At 36.5% G+C, this 23,226-nt stretch overlaps 1 protein-coding gene across 6 annotated transcripts in view; it reads left to right on the top strand.

The window, feature by feature from the left end:
- The window catches only part of NTRK2 (neurotrophic receptor tyrosine kinase 2), a 193,797-nt gene that overhangs the window by 84,259 nt on the left and 86,312 nt on the right, over nt 1-23,226 (top strand). For 2 of the 6 annotated variants that reach the window (XM_041480769.1, XM_041480768.1), the window contains 2 exons: nt 4,531-4,599; nt 5,475-9,548. The exons of 3 other annotated variants lie outside the window; for them this stretch is intronic. In XM_041480769.1, the coding sequence (XP_041336703.1) occupies nt 4,531-4,599; nt 5,475-5,512 (107 nt within the window). In that variant the 3' untranslated portion in view covers nt 5,513-9,548. Of the gene's footprint in view, nt 1-4,530; nt 4,600-5,474; nt 9,549-23,226 lie in introns of those variants that run through there. One more of the 6 variants, XM_041480770.1, reaches the window with a different exon arrangement.

Below are 23,226 nucleotides of genomic sequence, written 5' to 3'. Positions count from 1 at the left end.
CTCCTATTTCTAACTTCTTTTATACTGAGAACATCTTTATGAGGTTCTATACCTAAGTATGTGTAATTCTGTATTACCTCCATTCTCATTTCATAAACAATTAAATAGTTTGAATACTGGCTGCAATACTGATATTGATGACTACAATATTATTATGCTTATTTGGAAATCTAATACAGGTGGAAGAATCCATGAAATTACAAGCTATGTATCCTTATCTGTGGAGCATAAATTTAGACATTAGAGGAAGAGACAGTTATAGTGGAAGAGAAATCTTTATAAGATACTGTATCTTTTGAAGAAACTTTTTAGCTTTGGGTTACTGTAAATAGCCCTGAGTTTAATATGATTGTGTGCTACCTTCCTGTTCTAAGTAATTGGAGCATATAAGAGGGTCAAACTCTTTATCTTGATGTATAACTTCATGGGTCAGGCTATTTAGTCTCTTCTGGTCCTATTTTTCCCATTTACTAAGTAAATTTGGTTACAGAAAAATTGGATCAGAAAATAGAGACTAATGTTGAATTCAGATACAGAGTTTTCTATGAATTCCTGGCCTCCAATAAGGTGATTTGTTTGTCTTATATATATGCTTTTATCCTTAGGTTAAAAAAGTAATATTTATGCTTGTCATTAGAGCTCTTAATTATATGAATTAAAAATATGGCCTTAGTACTTCATGAGGTGAAAACTATTTTTAGATGAAATAAAAAAAATTGCAGTGAATGTTTATGTTTTTATGCTCTGAAACAAAAGGCAGTATTGAGCCTGGTGCATGTAAAATCTGCAAAAGCCTAAGAAAATGTACATATTTCTTCAGAGAATTTTATCTTCTGCTTGCTCTATAAGACAAGACATTATTCTTCCTTGTGCAACAAAAATTTTGCAGAAGCTACCCAGGAGATTCTTCTTGCTTTCCAACAAAAATTAGATGACATTTTGTCCTGATTTTGCCACAGCATTAGCTAGCACTGCTTTTTGAAGCAATGGCTCAGATCCAAGAAGCAAATAAAACTAGGAATAAATTGTTTAATTGTCTTAACTTTTTGAAATGAGAAGCTGACAAATTTTATAAAACTACTTTTTTTGGTAATGCACCTGCATCTTACCTTTGCCTTCCTGCTTTCCAGACATCAGTTTGAACTTTCTCCATAGGAATCACAGTTCATGTAAAAAGAATGAAGATATACATACCATGTATGCTCAATTTACTCCACGCTAGAAAAAGTAAAATGTACATTGATTTTTTTATTCAAATGCTTTGTTTAGATCAATGCCATAAACAATTTTCTGAATAAACCTTATGCAAACCTTATGCAATATTAGAATAAACATTATGCACTCGATGAAGAGAGAATATGGAATGAGACTTAACGTCACAGAAAGTTTCAGTTGTGCAGCACTTCTTTTGCTTGTACTTTCCCTTGAATTATTTGGTTTAGGTACATGGTCTCCAAATTTATGCAACTCATATGTAAAGACATAATTGGCAAGTGGGATGTGAGTATATAGAACTTAGCTTTGTATTCAGTTAAGTCATCATTATGGGAAACTTTTATTTATTCTGCGAGAGTGTAGGTCGGGTTTTTAATGACCAAGAGAGACTGACTTCAGACCTCCAGTTTATTACAACTCAGTGAAATATAGTATTCCAAATCCTGTTGGAGCAAGAAGGATTTTAGGCAACTAAAATTTAGCATCTTGCTTTGTCAAGAAAGTTCAGGAGAATGACCATCATGTAATATTTTCCTTCCTGAATGACTTAGGTGATGGCTTGTAGGGAACATAACCAGTGAGAAGAAGTGTGATTGATATTTTTGAGATTGGTAGAAATTGAGTCCATGAATGTGCGACTATCTCAAGAACAGTTATTTTCCCAAATATGTGAATTAGATGTTATGATGCATATGATGTTACAATGCTGTTGATTGCTCAGGTTTTTTGTTGTGTGCTGGTTGAAGATGGAAAAAAATTGGCTTCTTTACATTTAAAAAGGATCATGTTTAAAGGCTCTTCTTTCAAAATCAGTACAGTAGGTATAAAGGTAGGGGGTTTGCTGTTTTACTTTTCCTTTCATGCTTTCCACTCTAATGAATCGAAAAGCTGGGAAGAGTTAGTTGGTGGCATTTTATCTGGCTTCCAATCAGAGTAAACTCTCAGAACAGTACAGATCATCCAGTATCTGAGATACAGGTCTGCAAAGCTCATGAGATGTTCAACTGTGGTACTTCTAGAAAGTAGGATTAAAAAAAAGTCCTCACTGGTAGTTCAACCGGATCCTTATTAATAATATAATTCAAACTACTCTTTCTATTAAGCAGTTAGGCTTAAATTTGATGTTCCCAAAATAGTGTACTCCAGATTCTTTATGATGTTTGTTTAAAGACAAGTAATTAATTCAGTGCTGATTTCAAAGCTTTTTGAATGAAGAAATGCTATTGGAGTAAAGTTATCACATTTTAAACTACTTATTATTTTCTTTACTGTCTTGGACAAATTTGCATTTCAGAGAGACAGATACATAATGTTCCTTTAAAGGATGAATGAAGTTCTGTCATTCCTCGTACAGGGAAGATGAATAGTTTTTTTCTGTCTTCCACTTTCATTTTGAAGTTCTTTTATTTTTATTCTTTAGTGTACTTTCCTCTGCAAGTCTGAGTGGCAGCTTATATAACAGCAGTGTACTTTTAAAACTAATATTAAACTCAGAATCTAGCACCTCAGCAACAACTCAAGCCAAAATCAAGCTTTGCCTCAACCTACCTAACTGACTCCATTTGAACTCTGAGAAGTCAAATGGGAAGCTGGCATTTAGAACTCGAGAAATCATCTTCTAAATATCTACTGCCCATAATATTTTTCCTTTGTTAGCTCAATGTCTCCAAATAGTCCAAGATCCAGTATACAAATGAAGTTTTGTTTTTTAAAGCAGTTCTGTTCAGTTTCTGCATCTTTATATTTGTCCTGTTTCCTTGCTCCATTGCCCCACTCCCCACCACTCCCCACAATTATTTTGTAGTCATATATCCTTTTCTATGCACTGCACCTGGTTTCTTTCTTCATTTTAGTGATTAAAGTTAATAGACACATCTTTTTTACACCTTTCTCTTTCTTTCACCTTTTTCCTTTCTTTCTTTTTCCTTTTTTTTTTTTTTTTTTTGACTCCTTTCTGTTAATAAGTTTTTTCTTTAAAATATATTTTTATTGTGATTAATTTTTCTGCCTTCAATAGGAATTGCAGGACTCCCTTCCTCTTATGGACTTCTTGACTCCTGTAGACTGCTCAGTCATAGGTCTGAGGTTTCTCCCATAATGGTTGTTTTAGATGCCACTATTGGCCACCAGGGTTACTAAAATACACACAAATGCAACTAAGAATATAGAATAATAGAATCACTTTAAGATCATCAAGTCCAATCATTAACTTTACACTACCAAGCCCACCACTAAACCATCTCCGTAAGCACCTCGGGTGGTTTACAAGAAGACATCAGCTTGCCTTCCTTAAACTAGTTGTTCCACCTTCCCCCTACCTCTGCCCCTCCATCATGACTTATTGTGTGAAGTTTACAGGAGTTGTAAGCAGATCTGGTTTGTACCTGTGTTTTGCCCCTGTGCTGTACACTAAGTATTAGTTCTTTAGTTGACAACTTCTCGAATTAAAATTCAGAGGTGTCTTAAAACCCAGCAATATTATTTCACTGTGACTACAGCAGACGAGGTAAGGAATAATCTGAAAGTCAAAAAACCTTTCCCTTGCAATGACTTGGTCTGGTGTTAAAAGTGTGGTATAAATGCGTGTTTTTATGTAAATACATGTATGTGTCCTTTGTTTTAAGTTGCCAGGAACGTATGCAATCTCCCATATTTAAGAAAACAAAATTCCAGGAGAGGTCTGAATGACTTAGGAAATTCAAGAGGAAAGTAGCACCCATGCAATAGACTTAATTGTAGACTACTAAAAACCCCAATGATATTTCTTCTTTTCTAACCTATAACTTCTAAACATCCTTCAGATAATTGCTTACTGTTCTGAAATGAGGCTTTCTTCAACTGATACTCTATTTTTGTCTGTGAATTAGCAGATCCTTTTGGGGATTTTTGGCACCTTACATGAAACCTTAATAAATGTTTCAAAGAAAAGGCATTTTGCAGCACGCTTTTGGGAATGTGGGATTGTACAAAGCTAGCAAGTTCAGCATCTGTATGTGTGATTACCTGCTTCCAGGATAGAAACAAACAACAAAATGCAATGCCCTTGCGTTACAATGAATTAGTCATTGCTACTGACAGTGAAATTTACTTCTCTTGAAGCTGATAGTGTAAGTCCCATTCATTGAAAGCAAATAAAGATTTGGCTCGGAATTGTTTAGATTTCTGTGGAATATGGGTAAGCTTTCAGTCTCAAACAGTGAGAACTTATCAAAACAAGGTAAAAAAGCCCAAAAACCAGACAAAAACTACTACTGAAGTTTACATTTGCTGACTAATAGTAAAACTCTCACATGTGTTTTTTTCAAATGTCATTAGAACAAGTAATGGTGGCTGTCAACAGTGATGTACATAATAACTCAACTGCATCAGATAACAACAGACTAGGTAAGGCAATGCTGTTTTAGGAAGTATTTGTGCTGTAAAGTCAGCTAGTTGAATTACACACAGGACCCTACATAGCTTTAAAAAAAAATTCTTATCCTTAGCCAGTCAGGTAAGTTCTGGGGGAATAGGTTTTTCCTTCATCTCAGAGCAGAACACATCCTGGGGAATTTTACGTATTTCAATGTGTCATCATATTTAATTGTTGATTTTTAAGTTCCTCTTGATATTTAAATACAATTGATTTCAAGATAATTGACTAATATTTCTCCCAGCTCCACTTATTTCTGCCATTACAGAGGCAGTTAATGCTGCTAAGGGCAGCACCTTGTTCAGGGCAGGCAGAAAGGATGATGTGCACAGAGCTAAGGTGTGAAATGAAAGTTAGAGATGATCCTCATACGTGCTTAGAGTAAGTCTGTGGCATAGTGGGGTACCCTACAAGTAATTGGTGTACCAAACTAAAGACAGAGAACTTGATTGTGCACATTGGGCTGTTCACCATCAGCCTTGGCACAAGGCAGAGCACCTGGCTGAGGTTTTTCTAAGCCATGCATAGCACAGTCCCTTGTTGGAGAATTCTAGACTTACTGCATTACAGCTCAATCTGAGTATACTGACAGGTTAAAGACAAAGAAATAGCACACATTATACATTTTTATTTAACAAAATCTTTAGCCACAAGATAGAGGTAATGTCATCATTTTCATAAATTCATGTTCAGTTTTTATGTAATTTATTTATGCTTTAAATGCTTTTTATGTGTATGTGCTTGATTGTCAAGTATTCATTTGTATTTGGTCTTTTGTATTGATTTTTCTTTAACTTTTTTTCTTTTTTTAAGCATGATTTCTCACACTTTATTTTGTTTTTTTTAGGTTTTGTTTTATTTCATAAGATCCCACTGGATGGGTAAATGAAATAAGGAAAAGATGAGAGAGGGGCTGTTGAGCTTGTGGAAACTGTGTGCTGCACTGTAGGGAGTGGACAGTGTTCTTGCCCAATGAAGTGCCACCTCCCATGGATTTCTCTTTTAAACATTGGTTATGTTTGGAGAACTATACATTCAAATCAGTAGCTGTTTTTCCAAGAGCAGGGAAAGGTGAAGCCCTGAGGCAGCTAAAAAACTCAAGAAATTCCAGAAATAAGCTACCACACTCTTTCCTATTGCCTTGTCCTCACTGTGTCTTCCAAAATGACATTGAAATGAAATTATATTGTTTCCTCTGTCAATTTTTTTTCTGTTCGAATAACTGGAAAGATGTTGTTTTTATAAATAATATTTATCAAAGGTGAACTGCAAAGCTGCTTTTGTTTTATTGAATTAACATCTCTGCAAAAATTTCTACAATGCTTAGTTTGAGTGTGTGTGCAAGCTCACTGATTTCTGTGGAAATGCTCACATCCTTAAAGTTAAGTTCTTGTATATTTGCAGGATATGGTCTTAACTCCTGAAGCAGTAAATTGCAGAGCTGGCCCTGCAAATCTTATGTATGTAGTTCCACTGACTTTACCAGGAAGATGGGGAGTCTAAGTTGTATACAGAAAGGTGGCAGTACTGTTTGCTGTGTTTGGGTATTGAACCGGTGCCATCAGTTAGACATTCCATCAGGTTGTGCTTACTCAAGATAGCCCCTAAGCTTGAATAAGCACACAAATCTATAGTAGGCCAGATGCTGATTCTGAGCCAAGAGCAAGAAGAACAATGTGGCTGGTCCTTCAGATGTAGACTTAGAGGCTTGTTTAACTGTCCATATTTAACTGTGATGTATGCTTCAGAATGTGCTTCACAATACTGCAGAGAAGAGTCTACTGTAGCAAGTAAAGCCAAATGAAGGCATGAGCATATTTCAAGAGCAGGGCTGCATTTAGATATAGTACTAGAAATTAATTTTCATTTGATTTATGTATCAAATCCTGAGGGTCTACTTTGATCTGGTTTTCCATTTAGGGAATTTTAAGTATGAAGTTTCAGGGTTTTTTTTTAACTGAGAGTTAGCTACAAAGACTAGTAGTGAAAGACTGAGGTAGATGCTTATGTTCCTGTGTATTCTTGTTGAATTTTTGAGATATGATTTGAATTTAATTCCTTACAACTATGTTTAGTGAAATAGATGGTATTATTTTGTCCCTAATGTATTTGCTTTTCATTGTTGCCTGTTTTTAATTTTACCCATTTTCACTCTTCCATTGTAACACTATTGCCTTTTCTTTTACTGCAGTCTTTTAAGGCCATACACCCTCCCTCTCTTGCTACAGTACTGTCTTGGCTCTTTAATTCTGTTTCTGTGTATTTACTTGCTTTTTGCCTTCTAAGACTCTTAATCCTTAAACTTTTTTCTTGTGTTCTCTTGAATCTCTTGCATTCAAGTTCTTTATTCCTGCTGTGCTCAAGTTTCAGAAATATCCTTATTAGTCAAGACATGTGTCCACATTTGCATACTTCTAGGCCTATATAGGGAGATGCTTCCTTTCCCTTTCCACTAGTTAGGGAAGGGGAGATGCAGTCGCTAAAAATCTGTCCCAAAGATGTATTCTGCTCCCCACATTAAAGAAGAGGACAGAGCTGAAAGTTTACTGATGACCTAGGAATCGTGTTGTCTTTGTCGCCCTGCACATACTGTGGTGATTTGGGGAGGGATGGCAGCAATTAAGGATATCCATCATAGTTCCTGTTTGAAGTTAGATGTCATCAAGTGCTCTGCTGTTCCTGAGAAAGAGTATTATGAATGTCTGCCTTTTTTCCTCCCTAAGTCTGTGTCTTATAAGACATGGTTTTATTTTCCAGAACTCATAACTTTCTCTTCTGCTTACTGACTTATTTTACCTTCCTTTTAATTATTTTCTTCTTGGGCTTCTTGTTTATCCATGAATTTGTCCTCCTATTGAAATAGTATCTGATATCACAGAGGTGATTCTAAATCAGTAGACAATCATCTAGTGGCAATATTTGAGCTAAAGTCAGTGGACTTACATCAAACAAATATTGGATCTTGAGCAGAGCTTGACCCAGTAGCCCAAATTCCAGTTTGATGTTTTGCTGGGACAAAGTCAGCATGTTTCAGTTATGTGTTCACAATTTATTGCCAAATTAATGAAGTGAGAATCTGAACCCTTTTCTTTTGGCAGGGAAAAAGCAAACTTGCAAAGCTGGAATTTGGCAGTTGACTTTTGAAATATTTAATTTAAAAAAGTAGTTCTTTCTGGTTCATAATATTTATATGCATAAATATGCACAGTTATTGATTGGGGATTTTACATAATTTTTTTGTAATTTATTTTATAGCACTTTGCAGTTCATCTTTATCGGATAGACGTAGGTTTGACCTTCAAATGTTTCAGACTGTACTGACACAGTATTTTGGATTTTATGTAATCATGGAGGTACTTTAATAAACAACTGATCTATGCACCACTGAAATATATATATATATTTTTATATCTGTATTGTAGAATATCCTTCTTACATATTTTGTACTACATTATGTTATACACTCAGTACATTATTACTTGATGCAGATATTCACAGAACGTTATGGATTACAGCACGTGATTTGTTACTAATAATGTCTTAGCGCAGACGTTTAATGCTTGATGGAAAAAGACTACATGTTCCTACAATGTTTTTTTCAGTATGTGGACAGAGCCTCTTAAAGCTAAGGGAGCTAAACTTTTAACATGGAAGTTATGACACCCACTAGCTTCTGTCTTTCAGCTTGATTGTAAGTGACTTTGCTTGTAACTGTAGAGATTCTGATCTGCCCAAATGGTGTTGGTTTACAAAGGGCTCACTGAATTACAAATCCTAGACCTCCTTAAAATAAAGTGAGACTGAAACTAAAAATCTTACAGGAACCATTAACATGGTAAAAATTTATGAACATCCAGGATTTGACATTAAAAAGTTTTTATATTGTTTTACTGAGCAATAAAAAAAGGCTATGAAATGTCTAAAGGCAGAGTTGCTATTTTTTTTCTCTGTGCCAGACATGAAACTAAAATAAAAGCATATTTCTAAGGTTCTGCTAGAAGGGGTTTATTTGTACTAGAATTTATTTTAGATGGACATTTAATATGCTCAGAGACACGTTGAGATAAGCTGTTGAGCAGTGTGATGGACAGATTAGTTTGGGGCCTGGAGAGGAAGCACTGCTGGGGGTGTTGTGGTGTGAGGCAAGTCATGTCATCCAGTCTGTTAAATAAACTTGTTCTGTTGAATGTGATGGAAGTTTGACCAGTGGCCAGGACTATGTTGCAAAGAAGTGCACTGTTCCCAGGCAGAGGTCAGAGCTGTGCTTGCTACAGCTGCCCATCATGAAAAGTGAGGTGGGAGCAGTTGCAAAATGTCTGTTCCTGAAGAAAGCTGTCTAGGGACCATCTCTTTTTTAGTGGGAGTCCTGGAAGCTCACAGCCAGGGCAGAGGCTACTATGAAACATTTTCATGGTAATATGTGTCTTGGCTGCTGTAACCTGTGAAAGGCAGTCTTCATCCTTTCCACTGCCTTTGTCTACCAGCTGGACCTCTCCCAGGCAGCAGTGAAGCAAAACATGCATTTTAGAGGGAGCAAGATCAAGATCCTTGGAAACAGCAGACAGTGCCAAGAAAACCTGTGGACAGCTAGTTGAAAACAATTTTACTTCAAATAGTTCTAATGGGGATTGTTTTTCTTTTTTGACTGTTGGAAGAAGGACTAAAAATAATTTTTTTTCCTAAGAAAGCAAATTTCTAAGCCTGGTTTTTCAAAAACTATAAAACATATGGAATTCTGCCATATGAAAATGACCCATACACTTCCAAGTGGCTCTTTAAACAGAAGCCTTCATGCAAAGTTTGTCAATCCCTTTACCCAGTTGTCTGTGTTAAATTGACACCTAATCATCACTATGAAGGCCATAACTTTGTTTTCATCTATTTTAATGCTTAAAACTTGCAAATGGTTTGTGAAGTTGAAAGGTATTATCCAACAGATAATAAAATCACCTTTTCTAAGCTCTTTTTTATTCAGCCATTTTTTCCAGTTAATAATAATAATTATTGTTAACAATAATAATATTTTATCATTTGAAATAATTCAAAATTATAACAATATATATTATATATTGCATATATCATAATATAATATATATTATATTATAATATATAATATACAATATATATAACATACATTATATATTATATTATATTATATTAATTATATTAGTAGGCTGAGCAGCTAAGTATTTTGTTCATGTTTATTTCAAAAGAAAACCCCAAAAGGTTATGTAAAGGTTTTTAGTATTTTCTTCTTCTCCATCATTCTCCCTGGCTTCTCTTTCTTCCAATTTTTGGTGGGTCTGTTTTCTGTTCTTCAGAGCTCAATGTCCTACTTTGTGAGTTGAGGTTAGCTCTCTCCTTCTTAGGGCACAAATGTGTAGCATCTTGTAATATCCTTTTGAAGGACTTTGCCATCGTTATGTGATGGCGTAAAGTACTCTAGATCATAATGTAGGTCCATGTTGTGTGAGATTTTCATCATCTGATCTCCAGAACATGAGTTTGTGGGTGGTTGGAAGCATTCAGCATGAATGCAACGTCATAGGGTGCACAGAGAATGCTGGTGCTGTGTATTTCACGTGTCACAGCCCATTTCATTGTCCCACTTCCACAGGAATGTGTATGCCCAAACTTTTGAAGCTGACTTCCATTTGCTCTGTTTTTCTTTTGTTCGTACAAATTAAATCTGCTCTGAAGATAGCAAATGATGCATTGATTGGAAATAAATATAGCTGTTCACTTCCACAAGCATGTGTGTGACTGATCTTGGAGAACATGGTATTGTCTTTTAATCAGCCTCGAGATTAACCGGTTGACTTACTTTCATCCAAAAAAAAGCAACAGATTGGAAGAGCCCACATGAGAGTGTGTATTGTTTTAGCATGGACATGCTATATCCTTTTAATTTTAATAGCAACCTTCCATGACTGGCTATATTTTTGCAGCTGCAAGGAGTGTGTTGGATAAGCACGTGTCCTGGCCTGCAGCAGAGTTGTAGGCAGCATAGAGCCAAGCTGCTTTCATTTTAGAGAGGGCCATTCCCCCATGGTCTCTAGAGGCAACAAGTCACAGCAGGGTTACTAAGCAGATTGCCTCTTAATATAGGAGGAAACTTGTCTCCTTGCATGTGTATTTTTACTGTTACTTTGTTCCTCAGCTGGAATGACAAGAACAACAATAAAATTTCAGGGAACTATCTGATATACAAGGAAGTAAAGGCTAAAGTCATGGCTTTCTTATGATAGCTTTGTTTTTTCTTTGATGTAAACAGAGTAGGGCTTCCTTGTCAGGTATGTCCACTAAACAGAAAAGAAAGCCTGTTTTTTTCCTTAAGTATTTTAGTATTTTTTAGAGGGTTTTTTTTTTTGGTTTGTTTGTTTGTTTTGTTTTTTGTTTTTTTTTTTTTTAACACAGCTGTTTCACTGACTTCACTAGTGTGTGAGCATAATTGGGCTGCCACACCACTGCACAAACCCAAGACCAGAGTCTTAAACAAATACACTTCAAATCTTTCACAGCCATTCAGAGCGCTCTGTTCCTGAGTACTTTTTTATATTTCAGGCTCAATTTAAAAATAGGAAGAGTCATTAAGTTGATTTAAAATTACAGGACTTTATATTTTCCTAAAAATTTTTTTCTTAAAATATTTTTTTTCACACATGGAAAAAAGTAATATTCTAAATTTTAGAGCAAAATTGCCTTCTGCCATAGCATCACATCATGAAGCCGAATAGCAGGACAGAGACAGTGGGCACAAACTGATGCACAGGAAGTTCCACCTGAACGTGAGGAAGAACTTCTTTGCTGTGCAGCTGACCAAGCACTGGCACAGATCACCCAGAGAAGTTGTGGAGTCTCCCTCAGTGGAGATATTCAAGAGCCATCTGGACACAATCCTGTGCCATGTGCTCTGGGATGACCTGGCTTGAGCAGGGAGTTTGGACAAGAGGACCCATTGTAGTCCCTTTCAACCTGATCCATTCTGTGATCCCATGGTTTTAAAAATTACTTGCTGTTATCCATCAGCAAGCTGTGTCTTTTCTCCCCCTCTTCCCTCTAATTCTTTGTGTTGAAAATCTTTCATGTTTCTTGTAAGTAACAGACAATCATTGTTTTTATTCCCAGATGCTACCATAACACTTTGCACAATCTATAAAAAATGTATTACATGAAATTATTTTTAACAGGCCAATAAAGTTCTATAATTTCATATCATTGTGCCTTTCACTACCTGTAAATTGATCACATTTTGTATTTCATTAGTAATATTACACTGCATTGAAAAATATGTCAATTTTTGAGTTCCTCACCTGTTACCTGTTGTTATAAAAATGCTATTGTTGTTGTTGTGTTCCGATTAGAAGTGAGATTCAACTGCATAATTATATTTTTATAGCATCACTAATGGTCATTCTATTTATAAGCACCCCCCCCCCCCCCCCCCCCCCCCCAACTGTTTGCAGTAGTTTTATTTCTATTTAACATACTTTAATTTAAATGTATGTATCATTAACATGTACATTCAAACAAAGGTATGTATATTCAGGTCAAAGCACTACATGTTCAGCTGTTGCCTGTAAGACACAAAGTTTTACATATCAGGCCATACTTCATCTACTCAACTTTACACAAAAAAAAAAGTTGTTTGGTTAAATACTCAAGTACGATGTGGTGATTTTCCAAATTATTTTGAGGAAACAGTGCTGTGATTTGAAGGCCATGTTTTGCTTTGGAACTTCTCTTTGTTGGCATGAACTATCTGGATTTCTTGGCAAATTTAATGAAATAGAATACAAAAGAATGTTGAAGTGGTTGTGTCACAGATTATGTCCAGGTTTTTTATCTTTTTTGCTTTTCACTTGAGCATTTTATATTTTCCCATTAATGTGATTGCTGTATTTGGACTACAGCAGATTACATGTTCATTTTCTGAAATGTTTTGTCATGTTTTTCTCCTCTGGGTTCTTAACAGATCTCTGAGTATTGTACCAAATCTGCTTTCTTTACCCACAGGCAATTCTGAAAATTTTCACCTATTTGAACAATTGTGATGTCATGCAGTGTATTTTACACATAAGCTTTTTTAACACCATCCATGTAAAATATGCTTTTGGAACTAATTTGGTGTATCCTCAGTATCTAGGAGAAATAGCCTCAATATAAAGGTCCGCTCTTTTTCTAGGAGGAGCTTTCAATAAGACAACTATTAGAAAGAAATTCTGATGTTGATTAAGCTGGTAGATACAATTATTGTGCAGAAAGTATTCAAACAGTATAAATTGTTAGATTCTCCAAAATGCCAAGTAGAAGAACGTGCTGAGATTGTGACATGTTTGATATTTTTTTGTGTAGTAACAAGCTTGCCATTGAAATACTGTTATAGAAGCTTTTCAGACTCAGTAGACCAAGAAGCTATTATCTAGGGAGAAGAATCAAAAATGAAGCTGAATAAAGGCAAAAGTGAAAAATAGCCATTTACACTGCCTGGGAAATTGGGAAGTCTGTAAAGAAATTAGGATCACTGTAAGAAATAAAAAAGTCTTACTATTCTTGGTAGTCCAAATTAGTGTAAAACTGCAAACAAGGGTTTATTTTAAATGAACATGAATTGCAACTTAAAATATTGTTGTAGAAGTCTTGATTTTATTATTTTAAACGAGAAAAAAGATAAAACATTGGATATTTGTATCTTGAGATACTGTAACTTCCATCTACTTTGATCATTAAATTACTTCAAGAATAAAAAATTAATTTCATAGGTTAGTTTATAATTCTGATACTATTTTAAAACTAACATGAATTCAAAGACCACTTTTGTGTAATTGATGTTTCTTCCTTTATTATGTTAGTGACCAGGCTTTAAAGCAAAAATACAGAGCACATAATAAGCAGTTGTTGGTGTATTGCAGTTTCATGAGAAGGTTGCAAAAAGTCACAAAATAGTGTTTGATGATATATATATTGTCTTTCAATTAGAAACTTTCAGCAATGTGTTTTTACCTATTAAAAGCAAATACATTCTACAGTTTTCTAAAATAACTGTGAGTAAAGAGAATAGAAAGGTGCATTTGACAGACAAGTGAAAAATTATTTGAAGCTCTTGCTTTGGTAATTTAAAAATTTAATTTAAAGACTATCTCTTTGTTTTATTTATGCTTTTCTACTGTAGTTTTCAAATTCATATTTTATTCACACTATGCCATTTTTTGACGCCATTATTGTGTCTTTTGTTGTTGCAGTAAACTTCAGATCTATTTCCTTAATACACTGTGACTGTAATCAGTAAAATCCCAAATAGTGTCTCATGATAAGTTAGAATATGAATGTGACAGTGCCTTTTATATCTGCCACTTAAAAGTGCTGTGCTATTTACATGTTCAGAATGAGGAAAGTATTTTAACTGGCTATTCTAGCCACAACATCTTCCCAAGATAGCTGATGTGCAGAACAAAAATATGCAAGTGTGTGTTGGGAACCACTCATCAGTGATAGTGTGGCCTCAGGGAGGGATGCACCACCACCACCACTGATTGCAGTTCCTTAATAACTTCTTATAGCTCATGTTGCATAATAGAAGTCAGAGAGCAGAAGGTGATGAAAGTCCAGATGAGCAATTGGCTGTGAAGTTTCTCGATGACTATTGTGTTCTATGGAAGAGTCACCATGTTTTCCCCTTGAAGGGTTTTAGCAAAATTTCAGTGTCTACAGCATTGAAGTATATGATGCCTCAGGAATAGATGTGTCATCCCTGCCTCAGGGAACAAGATCCAAGAACACAGTTAGGTTTATATAAACCTTTGTCTGAGGGCTGGGTAAGGTTTCTTTCATTTTTTTTCTCAACCTGTGCTGAGTATTTATGATGTCTTTACTCCAGGAGACATACCAGCATAGACCCCGCTGGCTAAACCAGAATCTCTCCTTTTTCTAAAGATGCATGCTATCCAATCAATTTTCATGTTTCTTTGTGAGAGCTAGCATGATGCTGAGGTCAGAGCTTATAAATTAGATTACACTTTTCATCCTCAAATGTCTCAGAGAGAAGGTCAATAGGACTAGCCATATCAGAGATTCATGGTACACTTTGTTCCATATAATCATTGCACAGTCATAAGAAGTTGCTTCACTTACATCAGATGTCTTAAAAATCCTAGGAAAAATTAGAGGACTCTATGTACCTGTAGAGATTAACAATCAGAATTAGAACAAAATGTGAAATCTTGATAAGTCTATGCTTTTTAAAAGAAAACATTTATATAATACTCCCATTTTCATTCAGATTTAAAACTCTGTGTGTTGCTGTAAATATGAGACAGAAGTCAAAATTATGAAAGAATATCAGTGTTGGCTTCCTCCTGGTAAGACCTGCTCATTGACTTTTCCCATTAATGTCAGGGGATTAGATAATGTAGGAAGTCAGTTTCTCTCTTAGTTTTATCTTCTATGAGCCAAAAGTAATTTTTTGGTTATCTGAGATTCTATCTGTATGCTATAATGTAACTGTCTGCCTGATGAAGTCTGTCTTTTGGGTACCAAGTAGCCCATTGATAGATATCTCAGTCTCTAATAGCATTTGTGAAGGTTTCTGCACACAACTGTGTTATTAGTAGTTGCTCAGGTGTAGAATTTTTAAATACATTAAATGTTTTTAAAATACAGCCCAAATCATCAACTCTGCATTTGTTTGCTTATGAGAGTATGAATCAAAATCAGGTAAGTTGACTGTGATTTGCCTGAGCATTTCCTTTCTCCAGGCATTTGAAGTACAGTTTTTGAAGCAGAACATGCTAAGACGAGCCTTCTACTTTCTGTGTGGTAAAACAAGTTACCTTTTCCCATATGTCGGCATTGTTTTTCCTTTGGGAGTTGGCATAGTCTCCTTCCAGGTAAAGAAACACACTTTATCAGACTTTATCAATGTCTCAAAAAAAGTGTGAAGAGCTGCGTGCCTTTTCAAGTGGAAGGCAAAGATTTATCATCATGCTTTTTCTTTTTAATGAATATGCCAAGTTTCCATTGCTTGCTGCAACTTCACACTTTGATGGAATCCAAATGTATATTTATATATATCCTGTTGCTGTTGAACTCAACTATCCTGGTACACAGGTGAAGTTGTTACCTGTCATTAGGAGGTGGTGGTATAGCCTCTTGAATCAGTGGTTCCTAACTACAAAGCTCTAATATTTTTTGCTCCTGGGTTCTGGTCTGAACATGGTGAGAGTAGCTGTAACCACTAGTGATAGGTAGATGGCCCACCTGATAGCAGTTTGATCAGTGATTGCCAGGGGACAGCTCCTCATGCCAGGAAAGGGCAGCCTTTGGCAGAGGAAGAAGAGATGGCAGAGGGATTGAGTTATCCTGTGATCAACCAAATCAAAGAGTTTCATTGTCTCTAAGAGTGGAGTGGAAATCTTGTAAACCTTTTTTCTCCCTTCTGGAAATGCAGATTTCGCTTCAGGTGCCATTAATCAGGCTACCATGAGATTTATTTTTTTAATACAGAGTATAAATGTAAGTTTAACTTTGCATTCATGAGGTTTTCCACCTACATGTTACAGGCCATAAAGGGTCTGTGCCAATGCTTTTGTGGTTACACTAGAGCCCTGGTTCTGACCCTAGATAGACCACAACACTGTATTTTGCTGTAAAACAAATCAGGGGTATTTATTCATCTGAGATTTTTGTCATCACTGCAGTTATGGATTATTACTTGTTGTAATCATGCTCTTAAAAATGAGATTTCATTTAAAAAATTAATCTATAATGACATGGTTTTTTCTCGTAAAAATTGAAATGAGTAAGTAGCTCAGGACTTACTTTTTCCTTCATTTTTGCGGACTGGTTAGGTAACAGCTGTTTCAGGTTGTCATACTCTTGTTCCTTGGGCACTGCTGCCACATCATGAAAATATGGAGAAATTAGTTGGTGAACGAAGAAAATTTGTAGCTCTTTTTACATACCAGATTCTAATGTCTCTGGAAAATACTGACAAACATAACCATCCCAAATGTTCAGTTGACAAATCATGTACTTTTAAAAAAAGAGTTTCTGTATCCATTTAAGTTAATACAACCCAGTGGAGGCCAGTAAAACCTGAGAACGCCAAGAAAGCAGCATCCCCTCTGTGTAGAGCCAGGAATCCACCTAGAGGGCAGCAGGATCCTCTGGTTGCTGGTGTGGTCCACCTGCCCTGGCAGGAGCTCAATGAAGCTGTTATGTCTTGACTACTTCCTGCCATCTACTTTTAAAGTAGTTTTATCTCTGTGGCACAGAGCCAGCTTAAAGCCTCCCAAAGGGTCATATGCCCAAGCATGCTTCAGCTGCTGGAATGGCATTTTATGGATGGCTTCAGTATTTTTTTGTAATGATGAGCTTGCTTCACTCCATCCAGCTAGTGCTGTTTGCGAGGGATCCAGGCTTGCTGCCTTGCTAGTTCCTGCCACTTTTGGGCCTTGTAGAGGAGAAGGGAAGGGATACACTGCAGGAGGGTTTCACTTCTTCTGGCTTCCAGCCTGCCATTAAGCACCCTCCAGCAAGATGGCTTGTCTGCCTTGGATTTTTCCCTTCCCTGCAAGCACACATGACGGCATGACTGAAAGGTGAAAGACCAATATCTTCCCAATTTTAGTAGTCCCAGAAACACCATAATGAAAATCTAGCTCTGTAGCTTTTTCATGTCTGGTAGCATGCAGCAAAATCTTATTGTCTTTAATCCTCTTCTTGGCAATACTCCCACTGGCTTTGGTGGGAGTTTTGTCTGAGCATGACCAGAGTTGGAATTTCAGGTTTTGGTCCTACATTAATTTTTCAGCAAGTAACAGAAATGGATATTATAGATTTTCACTTAAACATTAGGAAGACATAAAACTGACATTCTTTATAATGTAGTAGTACAAATATGGGCAATTACCTTTTTGGCATTGTCTTGTGGGAATAACACAAATGAATTTAACCCATTCCTAACATAGTTCATGTGCAGCCATATATTATAGATGCTACCTTTCAGTGACATAACTAAGTGCCACAACTAAGTGCCACAGCAGGAGAAGACTGCATTTGCCAAAAAGGTTGTCATCATTCTTAATAAAAAGACAGCAGTCCTAATTTCGCTGTCATTCGTAGGAATATTAAACCATTGTCAATATAATAACTTACTCCTGGCTGATATTAAGAGGAAGGGAATTAGACTCTTGATACTACTGTTCCACTCTATCTGTTCAAAGGATTTCATGGTTAGTGTTTGGTACAACTCTTTCACCCTATCTCTGAATTTGCTTTTCTTTACATTTGTGATGAACTAGCTAGTTGGAGTTTAGCACATTATATTGGATTTTAAAAGGAAAAAAAAAAAAGAAAAAAGGAAAACCTCATCTGGCAAAGAGAAGTAAGGTAGAAAAATCTTTGGGGGAAAATGAATTCTTTCTAAAGACTGTGAAAATTAAGAGCTTACTCTATTTATTAGAGATTTACTGAAAATTAGAGTTTACTGAAATTATGGCATAAATGTGGGGGTTAGATAAATAGATAGATATGGTATAGATCTCTGGTGACTCTAGAGAATGAAATACCAATTATGCTCCTGCACTGAAGTCCAATTACTGGTTACCTAGTACTGCTGTGGTTGAATTGATTGTGGGCATTTTTCACACACATGTCTACTTTTTGCAGCTTGGTCCTTTGAGACCATTTTTTGTGTGACCATTGCAGATGCCAAGTTTTAATCTAGCCCAGTGCAATAGAGGATTGTGGCTGTGCATGGTTTGTGCTCCTGTTTTTTGTTTTTTGCTATTGATCTCTGAAGGTGAGAAGATGATTTTTGCAGATCAGTTCAGAGATACATTAGTTAGGAAAGTTTATAAGGTCATCTACTTCAATTGGTGCCAATAATATACATGTGTTCATTAGATTTTGTGTGGAATTACAAAACCATTTTCTTCTGCTTTATAGTATTTGCTTTTAATGGTGGTCAGGAATAAGGCTCTTCTTTAGCAGTTTCTTTTTGAGAGTATTTGATTTTTATGCAAATCTGTTCTGATAAATCTGTTGCTAAGAAACAGCCATGACTGAATTTTTGATAAAAGAGGAAACTAGTCTGAAAATAAATGAATGTCATTCTAGAATACTTGAATTTCACAAGTACTAATGCTGTTTAATCCTAACATAAAAATGACAACACCACAGGATGCCATGTTGTTGTTGGAAAAAGTGAGGATAGATGAGACAGGTGGTCAAGAGAGACTCAGTTAAGTGTGATAAATGAAACTCTTTATAAAGGAGGAAGTGAGTAAATAAGCAGAGGAGGCCCATCAGAAAAATGCTAAGGGATATATAAAAAATACTCAGAAGAAGCAGCAGAATTAATTAAAAAAATATTATGTGGAGCATCCTGGATGAAGAGACACTCTGCATTGTTCAGGGCCTTAAAGAATGGAAGTAGAGAATCTTCCAATATTTTAGCAAATCCTCATTGTTGTGTTCTGACCAATTTCAGAATTAATGCATCCATTTCCAAATCTGCTGTAGCAAAACTGCCAGAGTTTGTGGTGTGGCCACTTTTGGGATGGCTGATCTAGCTTATATATTGCAAATAGGTTTGAGTATGTGGCATTTTCCTGCTTCCCATAGCAGCAATTTCAAGGAAAGCTGGCAGGAGAGAGGTAACAGGAGGAATCTCCAGCAGATGAGGCATCATGTGGCAGGGAGGAGGAGGAGGTGTCTGTAAATGGCAGTAGAGGTTTATCATGTAGAGGCAAGACAGTGAATTTGTGCAGCTAATCCTATAGCTTGTGAGTGATGCTGCTGGAACAGAAGTTTGACATGTTTCCTTTCTATATATGAGTGTCGTTTGCTCCGCTGTAGTAATTTTTAGATCTGCGTTAGAAAAGGATTTTGAGAATGTAAAGCTTCACTGCCTTAGGAATTATGCTTTGGGAAAGAAGGGTGTTGTTGGAAGGCAATTCTGCATCTTTGGTCTGAAGATGTTTTGGCTGGGATATTCCTCCAAACAGCCTGTTATATTTCTTGCCATCTCCAAAGATGAACTGTTCTTTAAACAGTGTCCAAAAGATCTAATCAAGCATAATCTGGAAATCTATAACAATGAAAATGGCTGATTTTCTTTTCCTTATGATTTCTTAGAGGTGCACAGAAGAAGTGCTAGAGTGGGCCTGCTGGTAAGACTGGTCCAAATATTTCAGCTGGATATCATTAATATTTTTCATTACACATATCTCTGAGCACCAAAAAACTTCACAAAAGAAGATTCTTGTCAGTCTCTTTGTGGCCATCAAGGTTTTCTGAGCATGGCCTGTGATTCTCTTTAAAGGTCTGGGATATGTATGTTTCTGAGTGCTTTAAGGACAGGTTCTGTAGAGAAATGGCTGCTGTTGCACAGACACAAAAGGAATCAGTTTCACTGTTGCTAAGTAAGCTAATATAACTTGGAATAAAATGTCAGGTATTAATGGTTAGGAAGGAAAATTACCTCTGTCTTCCTTAGTGCTCACTGAGGGCTAGTTTGGACAGCTTGTCTTCTGTGCCAAAGTCCTCTTCCCTTCCAGCAGCCCTCTTCCAAAGGCCAGCTACTACCTTTGAAATATGTGCAAAACTGGGGCCATCAGCACCCAAAACCTGTTCACCCAAGGTGAAAGCATAAAAACCTAAGGTGAAAGTGTTTGGAGATGAAGAGGAGGCAGTCCACGTCAGAGCAAGTTCAAAACAGCTCTAGATGTGCTGTAAGATCATCTCAGTGAGAGCTTAGTGAACAGCAAAACCAGATCTCTGCAGATGTTGTTTACAATTTGATCATGATGTTTGGGTTGATTTAGTTTTGTTTCTTTGTAGCTTGTCAGGGTTAAGGTTAGCTAGTCAGGTTGTAAATCAAAAAATATTTGGAAGATGTTATTCTGGAATGCTTGTTGGGAACAAATTCAGAGGTATATTTCACTGTAGCGTTGATTTTATAACCCATACAAATATTGGGGGCCTGTAATAGTCTTGCACTGACAAAAAGTAAGAAATTATACAAGAATTAGTGTTACTATGTCATGTAATTAACACTTCCACTGATTAAAGTTTTTCAGAAGAAATAAAGGGACATTTCCCACTGAAATGAATTGTATGTAAATAATGCTATTAGACAATGTGTGTTCTACTAGAATAACCCACTGTGTAGTAGAGCACAGGTGTTCTTCTCACCCAGCTAAACCTCTCTTTATTCTGTGGGCTGGAAAAGTGAACTGCTGATGTATGGAAGTATACATATTTCATTGAGCCATCACGTGTATTTGTTGAGCTCTGGGCTTCCTTCGTTTCTGAATAGACATAAATCAACATTTGAAGACCTAAGGTGTTTCCTGTAAGATCACTCACACTATCTTTTTATCATTATGGAAGGTTAGGGATGAAGGAGCACCTAGGAGATCCCTCTCTATCCTAAACCTGTATCAACTCTACCTGTATCTTTCCCAAGAGACATTTTTCCTCATGTGGCTTTAAGAACTCCAGAAGTGGAGATTTCTGAGTCTTCTATGAGCAATTGCAGTGCTCATGGAAGCAAGATCTATTCCAAAGTTCCTGAGAATCTGTTCCTGGGGACCTATTCTAAAGTTTTTACCATGGTCTTTCTTAGTGCACTTTTGTCATGGAACTTTTAGTTCCTGTTTGTCAAAGACATGCAATAAAAATTGTAACCATGCATTGGAAGACTATCCTTGTGTATGTCCTCAGAGGATAAAAGAAATCCCAATTCTTCAGTTTTTCATCAAATCTCTGAGTATTTCTAGATTTTTCCATATTGTATTTTCATTTTATATGCTTGAATTGAAGAGGCCTGTAGATAGTATCTCTCTGCTTCAAGGAAATAATCACTGAGGCTTAAAAAAATTTAGATAGTGTCATTAGTAATGCTTTCCCCCCACCCTGCCCCCCCCCTTAAAAAACCCTGCATAATCAAAAACAATTCAAAGTCAGGGAGCTTTTCTCCTCAATATGGTGTATCTGCCTTATCATCTAACTATGTTGAACTGAACAGAATTAGGAAAATTATTCAAGTTAACTACTCCAAATAGCTTTGTTCTTCTCTGACAGTCAAAGCAGCATAGGGAAAATTGTATTGCTTCTGTACACTTTGTATTTATCTTCTAGACAACAGAGGACCTCATTCCCAGTCTTAGGAATGGGAATGCTCACACTTGGATTATTTATGAGAAGTCTGTAAGGAAGCAGTTTTTAATTAAATAGTTCTTAAATGAAATTAAAGGCAACAAGGATTTAATTTCAGGTGAATTCTTATTTTTTTGCTTCATGCCAGCAAGTACATTCCAGTTGATCTTTTTTGTTATTGTGGTGATTTTTCACTGTAGCATTTTTGAAGGATAATAATTTTACTCATGTTTCCAAGATATCCAAGCCTGCAGGTGACTATAATGAATAGTGCTGATGATCTATATTAAAAAATTATAAATCATTTTTTCTTAAATTCTTTCACATTTTCTGCCTTGTTTCTTTATTTTTCTGGCTCATGTATTAATATTGATTAATATCCCACATCCCAGCTATTTTTTTTTCTTAGGTCTGTGTTTCATTTGCCTACTAATAATGAGAGGCCATAAATTCCTCATTCTTCATAACAGGGCACATCAGCTGAGCTGCAGATACTGCAAATGTGTCCACAGAGCAGTGAACAGCTGTACAGCCACCATTCATCCTATATCTGAGGAGGGCTATGAGTCTCAAAGGGCTCTGTGGTTTGACAGCTGGGGCGCCAGTTCCTCCCAGATTCTGGTCATGACTTTGACAGAGATCCCACCTTCAGTGCTGGGTAATTCAGTGCTTAAGTGCTCTTCCTGTTGCCTCCAAATCAAAAATAATAGTAGTGCATACCTCATCATAGATGACCTACATGGATTTATTGGTTATGGTGCGTAAGAATGTGACAATGCATGCCAGATTGCAGTTGTTAGATCTGTTTCACAAATGCTTTCCATTCTGGCTGAAAGGGAAAAAGAAATCAGCAACCTTTGTGATGCAGCTTGAGGTTTTGCTGGTAGCATCCCTGGGGAGAGCTGGCCCTGGAGTGAAACTAGGGCAGAGGGGTTAGGAACCTTTCATCCTTTCCAGACAAAGTATGTATTGTACACTTCATTCTTTTTCCTACAGGGCTTTGCAGTGCTGCAAAGGAGGTTTCTTGGGTGAACTGTCTTGCCAGTCTGGCCCAGACCAAGACACCAGTGTCTTTATCCCTGCCCTCTGTAGCTTGCATGACTTTCAGGAGTCACTTGCATTATGAAGGGGTCCCCTAGGCTATCCTTGGGAGTCATCCCTTGCAGAAACAATTGCTCTACGCTTGTGTGTGAGGGGATGCAGGAATGCGTGGATACAGGGGAGTACAGAGGAGGTTGTGAGGAGTAATGCAGCTGAAAGGAACTGACTGGGATCCTTTCACAGTCACGCACCAGAATAAAACCCAAGCAAACAAATATGCAGCTGTGGCTCTTAGATTCAAAGCCAGAACAAAAAGCCCTGATGAAATATTGAGTGGCTAAAATCTGTGCATCGTCATGTCAATGGAAATTACCCAGATTGTGTGTTTGTTCCTC

This window comes from Pyrgilauda ruficollis, unplaced genomic scaffold (assembly GCF_017590135.1).
Source record: "Pyrgilauda ruficollis isolate IOZ18807 unplaced genomic scaffold, ASM1759013v1 scaffold53, whole genome shotgun sequence".
Taxonomy (NCBI): Eukaryota; Metazoa; Chordata; class Aves; order Passeriformes; family Passeridae; genus Pyrgilauda; species Pyrgilauda ruficollis.
Note: the sequence above shows the minus strand (reverse complement) of the source record. Positions and strands in the feature narration are given on the sequence as shown.